The sequence below is a fragment of the Pristiophorus japonicus genome, chromosome 1, assembly GCF_044704955.1.
Source record: "Pristiophorus japonicus isolate sPriJap1 chromosome 1, sPriJap1.hap1, whole genome shotgun sequence".
In the NCBI taxonomy this organism is placed as follows: domain Eukaryota; kingdom Metazoa; phylum Chordata; class Chondrichthyes; family Pristiophoridae; genus Pristiophorus; species Pristiophorus japonicus.
The window spans coordinates 391,452,836-391,464,356 of NC_091977.1; the positions used below are offsets into that span (position 1 = coordinate 391,452,836).

An 11,521-nucleotide genomic window follows, 5' to 3' on the forward strand; every position below is an offset into this window, starting at 1 on the left:
CCCTGATCTACATGAACAGGTAGAAAGTAGGCGGCTTCAACAAAGTGCATACCATGATAGCGCAAATGTGTGACGCGAGATTGAAATCAATGATCCTGTATTTGTATTAAATTATGGACAAGGTCCCAAGTGGCTTTCCGCACTGTCATGGCCAAAGAGGGGAGCAGGGTGTTTCGGGTCAAACTTTGAAATGGACTCATTCACCGGAACCACTTGGACCAAATCAAACTCAGATTCACGGACTATCCTGAGCAACCCACTTTGGACCCTACCTTCTTTGATCCCCCAACAGTGGCTAGTGGCAACCGGCACCACGGTTGACCACGAAGCAGAACCCATCAACCACAGCAGCCCTGCAGGGCCCAACACACCAGGCAGCCCAGCAAGGCCAGCTGCACAGCAGCCCAGCGAGGGCCCAACAAATGATTCAATAACACCAGCTTTCACACCGAGATGATCAACCAGAGCAAGAAGGGCCCCAGATCGACTCACATTGTAAATCGTTACACTATTGACTTTGGGGTGGGAGTGTTGTTATATATGTGGACTTGTATTTATTCTGTACAGCCACCAGATGGCTCATCCCTTGGAGCCCCAAGGGATCCCATAATCCCTTGGGAGCACAGGTATTTAAGGAGGCTTCACAGGTTGGAGAGGCACTCTGGAAATCTGCAATAAAAGACTAAGGTCGCACTTTACTTTGAGCTCACAGTGTTCAGTCTAACTCTTTCTCCATACACAACAGAGCCTATCTATCCTTCCTACACACTCACACACAGGGTGAAGATGGCAGATGTAGCAGCAGCTCACTCCCCACTTCTCTGACGCTGCCCTTGATGCACTGCTTGATGCCCTGGAGAGACGTTGAGAATTACTCAGCACAGAGGCTGGAAGAAGGCCACAGGCCCAAACATCTCGAAGGCTCTGGCGGGAAGTCGCTGAAATAGTGTCAGCAACTGACACGGTGCCCAGGACAGCGACCCAATGTCGGCAGAAGTGAATCGACCCTGCATTTGTACGGCCTCCTGCTCCGAGGTGTAGGGCTTCTCCTCTGGCGTGGACCCACATTGGTCTGAAGTCGTCACAATAGACGTCACCTTTGAAGTCCTTCCTGCAGGACGATGTGGTGTGCCCTCACTGCCCCCATTAAGTTGCAGAAGTTAGCCACGATGTGCTAGTCGCCAATGGATGTGACCTTAAAGCCACCAATGTTTGCGAAATGCTCATTGTGGAGCTCAGAAGTCCCAGCACGCCAACACCTACGCACTCTGCGAGGAGAGAAAACAGCACTGACCGCGACCTCAGTGGCCCAGCTGCCAATCCCTTTAAATACCACCACCAGAATCTTTAATTCGACATGTGAATGGCAACTATTTGTGGCATGTTCCCCGCCAGCCGGCAAGTGAGACGGCAAGATTGAATTTGGCGAGACCGGCGCCAAGGAGGCGTTGCACACGTACTGACGTCACGATTTCCATGGCAGTAGTCGGCGGGGCGGCAAATCTTTATGTGCTTGAAAAAGGACAACCGAATTTCCCATCAGGCAGCACCCACACCTAATGCCGCCGGCCAGCCATCCACGCCCCATTGCCGCCTCACTCAGGCTGTATCAGCTGACAGTGGCAACCGAATTTCGCCCCCTTTATGTTATATCACCCAACTGCGGAGGAGGTTGACAGGGCAGGCCGTACGTGGCCGTGTGAGAGTTATCCGGCTTTTCTATGTGACCCTACACAGTAACAGGTAGATGCCACTGTCAGTGGTTTTTTTTAAAGTTTTTTGTTAAATTTTAAGTTTATTTCTGCCAAGTTAGTTCATAGCCTATTAAATAGAGGCATGGCAGGGCAGCTCAGTCCCATAGAATGCACATCCTGTGCCCTGTGGGAAGTACTGGAAGCTTCTCACAGCCTGGATGACTACATGTGTGGGAAGTGTTGCAAGCTACAGCAACTCAAGCTCCGGGTTTTGGAGCTTGAGCGGCGGCTGGAGTCACTGCAGTCCATCCGCGAGGCTACAGAAATAGAAGGATCGAAGGGATGAATGCTTAGCTGGAAAGATGGTGCAGGAGGGAGGGCTTTAGATTCCTGAGGCATTGGGACCGTTTCTGGAGGAGATGTGACCTGTACAAGCACCTCATCAGAGGTGCATCTCAACAGAGCCAGGACCAATATTCTCGCGGGCGGAGGGGGGTTGGGGGTGGGGGGGTGGTTGCTAGTGCTGTTGTTGAGGGTTTAAACTAGCTTGGCAGGGGGATGGGAACCTGAGAGCATTGTCAGAAGGAAGAGAAGCCAAGCTGGAAATGGAAGGCAGAAAATTAGTAAGCGAGTTTGGAAGGCAGAGGAAACAAAGGCTAAAAAAGGGACAACAAGGCAGTTTGGCAATGCTAAATGGTATATACTTTAATGCAAGGATTCTAGGAAATAAGGCAGATGAGCTGAGGACACAGATAGACATGTGGGAGTATGATATTATAGCTATTACTGAGACATGGCTAAAAGAAGGTATGGTAGCTCAACATTCTTGGTTACAGGGTTTTCAGGCTAGATAGAGAGGGGGTTAAAAAAGGAGGGGGGATCACAGAATTGATTAAAGAAACAATTACAGCTGTGAGGAGAGATATGTTAGAAAGATCATCAAATGAGGCCATATGGGTGGACCTAAAGAACAAAAAAGGGGCAACTGTCCTGCTGGATAATTGCCCGCTATAGACTGCTAAACAGTCCGAGGTTGATAGAAGAGCAAATTTGTAGGCAAATTTGTAGGCAAGTGCAAAAACAATAGGGCAGTAATAGTGGGGGATTTCAATTACCTCAATATTATCTGGGATACAATCAATATAAACGGTTTCGAGGGCACAGAATTCATAAAATGCACACAGGTGAACGTTTTTAGCCAATACATAGCAAGCCCAACAAGAGGGGGGTGCAGTTCTGGATTTAGTGTTCGGGAATGAAACTGGGCAGGTGGAAGGAGTATCGTTGGGGTAGCATTTTTGTGGTACTATTCATAATTCAGTTAGTTTTAGCATAATTATGGATAAGGACCAAGTAAAAACAGGAGTAAGGTTCCAAATTGGGGAAAGGCCAAGTTTACTAGGCTGAGAAGTGATTTATCAAAAGGGGGCTTGAAACAGTTGCTTGAAGGTAAATCAGTGCCAGAGCAGTGGGAGGCATTCAAGTCGGAGGGACATGAAGTTCAGGGTAAACATGTTCCCATAAAGAAAAAGGGTAGAACTGCAAAATGTAGAACCTCCTGGATGACAAGATGCATACAGGGTAAGACAAGGCAAAAAGAGAAGCCTATACCAGTTATTGTGAGCTTAATACTGCAGGAATCAGAAGAGTATAGAAAGTGCAGGGGTGAAATTAAGAAGGAAATTAGGAGAGCAAAAAGAGGGCATGAAAAAATACTGGCAAGTAAAATCAAAGAAAACCCAAAGATGTTTTACAATTACATAAAGAGCAAGAGGATAACTAAAGGAAGAGTTAGGCCTATTATGGACCAAAGTGGTGATCTGTGTGTGGAGGCGGAGGATGTGGGTAAGGTTCTGAATGAATACTTTGCGGCTGTTTTCACAAAAGAGGGGAAGGTGCCGATGGGGAAGTTCAGGAGAAAGATAGTGAAATATTGGATGGGATAAACAAAGCAAGAGAGGAAGTTTTAAGGGGTTTAGCATCTTTGAAAGTAGATAAATCGCCACGACCAGATGAAATATATCCGAGGCTACTAAAAGAAGTAAGGGAGGAAATTGCGGAGGCTCTGACCATCATTTTTCAATCGTCCCTGGCTACAAGAGTTGTGCCAGAGGATTGGAGAACTACTAACGTTGTACCATTGTTCAAAAAGGGAGGAAAAGATAAACCGAGCATTTACAAGCCAGTGGTGGGCAAATTACTGGATTCAATTCTGAAGACAGTATAAACCTGCATTTAGAAAGACACAGATTAATTGAGGACAATCAGCATGGATTTGTTAAGGATGGGAACCAATGCAGGGAGTCAGAGGGAAACAAAAAGGAGACAAAAGCAAAAGACAGAAAGGAGATGAGTAAAAGTGGAGGGCAGAGAAACCCAAGGCAAAAAACAAAAAGGGCCACTGAATATATAGGGGCTGCAGGAGGGGTCAAAACTAAAAATCATGGTTGAAAAACTCGTATTAAAACACTCTACCTAAACGCACGCAGCATTTGAAATAAAGTAAATGAGTTGACGGCACAAATCATTACAAATGGATATGATTTGGTGGCCATTACAGAAACATGGTTGCAGGGTAGCCAAGACTGGGAATTAAACATACAGGGGTATCTGACGATTCGGAAAGATAGACAAGAAGGGAAAGGAGGTGGGGTAGCTCTGTTAATAAAGGATGATATCAGGGCAGTTGGGAGAGACGATATTGGCTCTAATGAACAAAATGTTGAATCATTGTGGGTGGAGATTAGAGATAGTAAGGGGAAAAAGTCACTGGTGGGCGTAGTTTATAGGCCCCCAAATAATAACTTCACGGTGGGGCGGGCAATAATCAAGGGAATAATGGAGGCATGTGAAAAAGGAACGGCAGTAATAATGGGGGATTTTAACCTACATATCGATTGGTCAAATCAAATCGCACGGGGTAGCCTGGAGGAGGAATTCATAGAATGCATATGGGATTGTTTCTCAGAACAGTATGTTACAGAACCTACAAGGGAGCAAGCTATCTTAGGTCTGGTCCTGTGTAATGAGACAGGAATAATAAACGATCTCCTAGTAAAAGATTCTCTCGGAATGAGTGATCACAGTATGGTTGAATTTGTAATACAGATTGAGGATGAGGAAGTAGTGTCTCAAACGAGCGTATTATGCTTAAACAAAGGGGACTACAGTGGGATGAGGGCAGAGTTGGCTAAAGTGGACTACTTTCCATAAAGTAGTCTATGGAAACATAGACTAAACGGTGGCACAATTGAGGAACAGTGGAGGACTTTTAAGGAGCTCTTTCATAGTGCTCAACAAAAATATATTCCAGTGAAAAAGAAGGGCGGTAAGAGAAGGGATAACTAGCCGTGGATAACCAAGGAAATAAAGGAGAGTATCAAATTAAAAACCAATGCATATAAGGTGGCCAAGGTTAGTGGGAAAATTTTAAACAACAGCAAAGAATGACTAAGAAAGCAATAAAGAAAGGAAAGATAGATTACGAAGGTAAACTTGCGCAAAACATAAAAACAGATAGTAAAAGCTTTTACTGATATATAAAACGGAAGAAAGAGACTAAAGTAAATGTTGGTCCTTTAGAAGATGAGAAGGGGGATTTAATAATGGGAAATGTGGAAATGGCTGAGGCCTTAAATAATTATTTTGCTTCGGTCTTCACAGTGGAAGACACAAAAACCATGCCAAAAATTGCTGGTCACAGGAATGTAGGAAGGAAGGACCTTGAGACAATCACTATCACTAGGGGGGTAGTGCTGGACAGGCTAATGGGACTCAAGGTAGGCAAGTCCCCTGGTCCTGATGAAATGCATCCCAGAGTATTAAAAGAGATGGCGGAAGTTATAGTAGATGCATTCGTTATAATCTACCAAAATTCTCTGCACTCCGGGGAGGTACCAGCGGATTGGAAAGCAGTGAATGTAACGCCTCTGTTTAAAAAAGGGGGCAGACAAAAGGCAGGTAACTATAGGCCGGTTAGTTTAACATCTGTAGTGGGGAAAATGCTTGAAACTATCATTAAGGAAGAAATAGCGGGACATCTAGATAGGAATAGTGCAATCAAGCAGACGCAACGTGGATTCATGAAGGGGAAATCATGTTTAACTAATTTACTGGAATTCTTTGAGGATATAACGAGCATGGTGGATAGAGGTGTACCGATGGATGTGGTGTATTTAGATTTCCAAAAGGCATTCGAAAGGTTACTGCAGAAGATAAAGGTATGCGGAGTCAGAGGAAATGTATTAGCATGGATAGAGAATTGGCTGGCTAACAGAAAGCAGAGAGTCGGAATAAATGGGTCCTTTTCGGGTTGAAAATCGGTGGTTAGTGGTGTGCCACAGGGATCGGTGCTGGGACCACAACTGTTTACAATACACATAGATGACCTGGAAGAGGGGACAGAGTGTAGTGTAACAAAATTTGCAGATGACACAAAGATTAGTGGGAAAGTGGCTTGTGTAGAGGATACAGAGAGGCTGCAAAGAGATTTAGATAGGTTAAGCGAATGGGCTAAGGTTTGACAGATGGAATACAATGTCGGAAAGTGTGAGGTCATCCACCTTGGGAAAAAAAAACAATAAAAGGGAATATTATTTGAATGGGGAGAAATTACAACATGCTGCGGTGCAGAGGGACCTGGGGGTCCTTGTGCATGAAACTCTTTTTGGAGTTTATCTGCAAAACATAAAACATTAAACCGTGCCACCCGACCTGGGTGACACACCAGACATTCACAAGGCCCTTTTTTTCCTTTTTTTTTGGTTTTGTTTTGTTTCCTTTTTTGGTTTTTTTCTGGGCACTAAAATCACAATTTTTCCACAGTGCCCCCTATAAAAGGGAAGGGGACACTAAAAACACCGGCAATTAAAACAAATTAAACTTTAAAACGTAAAATCAAATTAAAATTTGGTTGCCGGGCGTGATGATGCACTCCAGTCCCTCCGGTGCCCACCTCTCGCGGAAGGCCGCGAGCGTACCGGTGGACACCGCGTGCTCCATCTCCAAGGACACCCTGGACTGGATGTAAGAGCGGAAGAGAGGCAGGCAGTCAGGTTGAACGACCCCCTAAGTTAGTTTGCAGGTGCAGTAGGTAATCAGGAAGGCGAATGGAATGTTGGCCTTCATTGCGAGAGGGATGGAGTACAAAAGCAGGGAGGTCCTTCTGCAACTGTATAGGGTATTGGTGAGGCCGCACCTGGAGTACTGCGTGCAGTTTTGGTCACCTTACTTAAGGAAGGATATACTAGCTTTGGAGGGGGTACAGAGATGATTCACTTGGCTGATTCCGGAGATGGGGGGGTTACCTTATGATGATAGATTGAGTAGACTGAGTCTTTACTCGTTGGAGTTCAGAAGGATGAGGGGGGATCTTATAGAAACAGTTAAAATAATGAAAGGGATAGACAAGATAAAGGCAGAGAGGTTGTTTCCACTGGTCGGGGAGACTAGAACTAGGGGGCACAGCCTCGAAATACAGGGGAGCCAATTTAAAACCGAGTTGAGAAGGAATTTCTTCTCCTAGAGGGTTGTAAATCTGTGGAATTCTCTGCCCAAGGAAGCAGTTGAGGCTAGCTCATTGAATGTATTCAAGTCACAGATAGATAGATTTTTAACCAATAAGGGAATTAAGGGTTACGGGGAGCAGGCGGGTAAGTGGAGCTGAGTCCACGGCCAGATCAGCCATGATCTTGTTAAATGGCGGAGCAGGCTCGAGGGGCTAGATGGCCTACTCCTGTTCCTAATTCTTATGTTCTTATGTTCTTATGAAAGGTCGTGTCTGACTAACTTGAGTTCTTTGAGGAGGTAACAAGGAGGATCGATGAGGGCAGTGTGTTTTAGCAAGGGAGAGTAGCAAAATTAATCCAAAATTGCTCAGTGGCAGGAAGCAAAGCGTAATGGTTATGGGGAGTTTTTGTGACTGGAAGGCTGTTTCCAGTGGGGTACCACAGGGCTCAGTACTAGGTCCCTTACTTTTTGTTGTATATATCAATGATTTAGACTTAAATGTATGGGGCATGATAAAGAAATTTGCAGATGATACAAAAATTGGCTGTGTGGTTCACAATGAGGATAAAAGCTCCAGACTGCATGAAGATATTGATGAACTGGTCAGTTGGGCAAAAAGTGGCAAATGGAATTAAATACGGAAAAATGTAAGATAATGCATTTGGGGAGGGGCAACAAGGCAAGGGAATACACAATAAATGGGAGGATACTGAGAGGTGTGGAGGAACAGAGGGACCTTGGAGTATATGTCTACAGATCCTTAAAGGTAGCAGGACAGGTCAATAAAGTAGTTGAAAAGGCATATGGAATGCTTTCCTTTATTAGCTGAGGCATAGAGCACAAGTGCAGGGATGTTATGCTAGAATTGTATAAAACGCTGGCTAGGCCACAGCTTGAGTACTGCATGCAGTTCTGGTCACTGGCAGGATGTGATTGCACAAGAAATGGTGCAGAGGAGATTTCCGAGGATGTTGCCAGGGGCGGCAAACTTTAGCTATGAGGAAAGATTGGATAGGCTGGGCTTGTTTTCCTTGTTGAGAGGCGGGTGAGGGGAGATTTAATTGAGGTATATAAAATTATGAGGGGCCTAGATAGAGTGGATAGGAAGAACCTATTTCCCTCAGCAGAGGGGTCAATAACCAGGGGGCACACATTTAAAGTAGTTGGTCGAAGGATTCGAGGGGAGATGAGGAAACATTTCTTCGCCCAGAGGGTGGTGGGAGTCTGGAACTCACTGTCTGAATGGGTGGTAGAGAAAAAACTCTCAGCACATTTAAAAGGTACTTGGATGTGCACTTAAAGAGCCGTAATCTACAGGGCTACGGATCTAGTGCTGGAATGTAAGATTAGTCTGGGTAACTCTTTTTCGACCGGCACGTACACGATGGGCCGAATGGCCTCTTTCTGTGACGTTATTTTTTTATGATTCTATGATGGCTGCACGGGGAGCCTGCCTGTGACAATGACTGGATCAAATTACACATTGCAGAGTACTTCAATTACTCTCCAGCAGGTGGAATAAAATTACACATTCCAGGCCAACTATTGGGTGTGTCTTATCATCAAAGGGGACCAATCATATATCTGGTCCAGCCCACTTGTGGTGCAAGTAAACACAACCTGGGGTGGGTGGGGGCATGAGTGATTAAATGACAAAAGGGATGAAGATACTAGGCAAAAGAGGGTGATAATGGGACAAGTAAAGAAACAAAAGATGGTTCCAGAGGATGTGCAAATGATTACAGCCTGTCTGGTCACAATAATGTGTGAATACAGGTACAGCATCGAGAATCCGGAGTTCCGGAATCCGTATTGTTACAGGATCCGGACACCGGGATGATCTGTGGCAGAGTCGTCCGGAATCTGGAAAATATTCCACCGCCAACCCCCTCCCCCGCCCCTCGCCACTGCCGCTACGCCACTAGACTCCCCCACCTCGGGCCGCCACCGACCTCTCCCCTGCCTCGGGCCGCCGCCCTCCAGACTCTCCAGGCCCCACCACCCGCCGGACTCTCCCGGCCCCGCCGCCCTCCAGACTCTCCAGGCCCCACCACCCGCTGGACTCTCCCGGCCCCGCCGCCCTCCAGACTCTCCAGGCCCCACCACCCGCCGGACTCTCCCGGCCCCGCCGCCCTCCAGACACTCCAGGCCCCAGCACCCGCCGGACTCTCCCGGCCCTGCCGCCCTCCAGACTCTCCAGGCTCCACCACCCGCCGGACTCTCCCGGCCCTGCCACCCTCCAGACTCTCCAGGCCCCAGCACCCGCCGGACTCTCCAGGCCCCACCGCCTGTCGGTCTCTCCAGGCCCCACTGCCTGTCGGTCTATCCAGGCCCCACCGCCTGTCGGTCTCTCCAAGCCCCACCGCCCTCCAGACTCTCCAGGCCCCACCGCCCTCCAGACTCTCCAGGCCCCACCGCCTACCAGACTCTCCAGGCACCACCGCCCTCCAGACTCTCCAGGCCCCACCACCCGTCGGTCGATCCAGGCCCCACCGCCCTCCAGACTCTCCAGGCCCCACCGCCCTCCAGACTCTCCAGGCCCCACCGCCCTCCAGACTCTCCAGGCCCCACCGCCTACCAGACTCTCCAGGCCCCACCGCCGACCAGACTCTCCAGGCCCCACCGCCCTCCAGACTCTCCAGGCCCCACCGCCTACCAGACTCTCCAGGCACCACCGCCCTCCAGACACTCCAGGCCCCACCACCTGTCGGTCTATCCAGGCCCCACCGCCCTCCAGACTCTCCAGGCCCCACCACCTGTCGGTCTATCCAGGCCCCACCGCCCTCCAGACTCTCCAGGCCCCACCACCTGTCGGTCTATCCAGGCCCCACCGCCCTCCAGACTCTCCAGGCCCCACCGCCTACCAGACTCTCCAGGCACCACCGCCCTCCAGACACTCCAGGCCCCACCACCTGTCGTTCTATCCAGGCCCCACCGCCCTCCAGACTCTCCAGGCCCCACCACCTGTCGGTCTATCCAGGCCCCACCGCCCTCCAGACTCTCCAGGCCCCACCACCTGTTGGTCTATCCAGGCCCCACCGCCCTCCAGACTCTCCAGGCCCCACCGCCCACCGGACTCTCCAGGCCCCACCACCTACCAGACACTCCAGGCCCCACCGCCCTCCAGACTCTCCAGGCCCCACCACCTGTCGGTCTATCCAGGCCCCACCGCCCTCCAGACTCTCCAGGCCCCACCGCCTACCAGACTCTCCAGGCACCACCGCCCTCCAGACTCTCCAGGCCCCACCACCTGTCGGTCTATCCAGGCCCCACCGCCCTCTAGATTCTCCAGGCCCCACTGCCCTCCAGACTCTCCAGGCCCCACCGCCCTCCAGACTCTCCAGGCCCCACCGCCTACCAGACTCTCCAGGCCCCACCGCCTACCAGACTCTCCAGGCCCCACCGCCCTCCAGACTCTCCAGGCCCCACCGCCCACCGGACTCTCCAGGCCCCACCGCCCACCGGACTCTCCAGGCCCCACCGCCTACCAGACTCTCCAGGCCCCACCGCCCTCCAGACTCTCCAGGCCCCACCGCCCATTGAACTCTCCAGGCCCCACCACCCCCCAGACGCTCCAGGCCCCACCGCCTGCCGGACTCTTCAGGCCCTACCGCCCATCAGATTCTCTACTCCTTGCTTCGGCCCGCCGCTCCTCCTCGGCCCGCACCCCGCCCCCCGCCCCCCCTTCCCCCTCCGCCCCCCCCCCCCCCCCGTCAGGCATTTCCGGACTTGGGATGTCAGAACGACGTTCTGAAGTCCAGAAATGCATGAACCTGGGCTCAGATGTTTTTGGATTCGGGACGTCATAAAGATGTTCCGAAGTCCAGAAATACACAGAATCCGTAGCGACCTCGGTCCAGAGGCTTCCGGATTCTCGACGCTGTATCTGTACAAGATTTACTTTCCTTCAGACAAACTTTATTTCATACTTGGTCCCATTTATATCAGTAGAGATTGATCATCTCTGTCTTACAGAGTCGTCCATGGGCTATGTGTTTTCATCCTGCAGCATGATTCTTTTCTTCTTAGATGGTCCCTCGAATTGAGAATGACTTGCTTCCACGCCAAAAATTAGGAGGGGGACAATAGCATATGAGAGGAAGCTTGCTGGGAACATAAAAACCAACTGCAAAAGCTTCTGTAGATAGAAGAGAAAAAGATTAGTGAAGACAAACGTGCAGTCAGATTCAGGTGAATTTATAATGGGGAACAAAGAAATGATGACCAGTTGAACAAATACTTTGGTTCTGTCTTCACGAAGGAAGACACAAATAACCTTCCGGAAGTACTAGGGGACCGAGGGTCTAGTGAGAAGGAGG

The 11,521-nt window shown here is 49.4% G+C and overlaps 1 protein-coding gene across 1 annotated transcript; it reads left to right on the forward strand.

The window, feature by feature from the left end:
* The first annotated feature begins 9,038 nt into the window (after positions 1–9,038).
* Positions 9,039–10,745, forward strand: LOC139266619 (uncharacterized). The gene has a single exon (XM_070884241.1). The coding sequence runs from the start codon at positions 9,039–9,041 to the stop codon at positions 10,743–10,745; it is 1,707 nt and encodes a 568-aa protein (XP_070740342.1).
* The last annotated feature ends 776 nt before the right edge of the window (positions 10,746–11,521 follow it).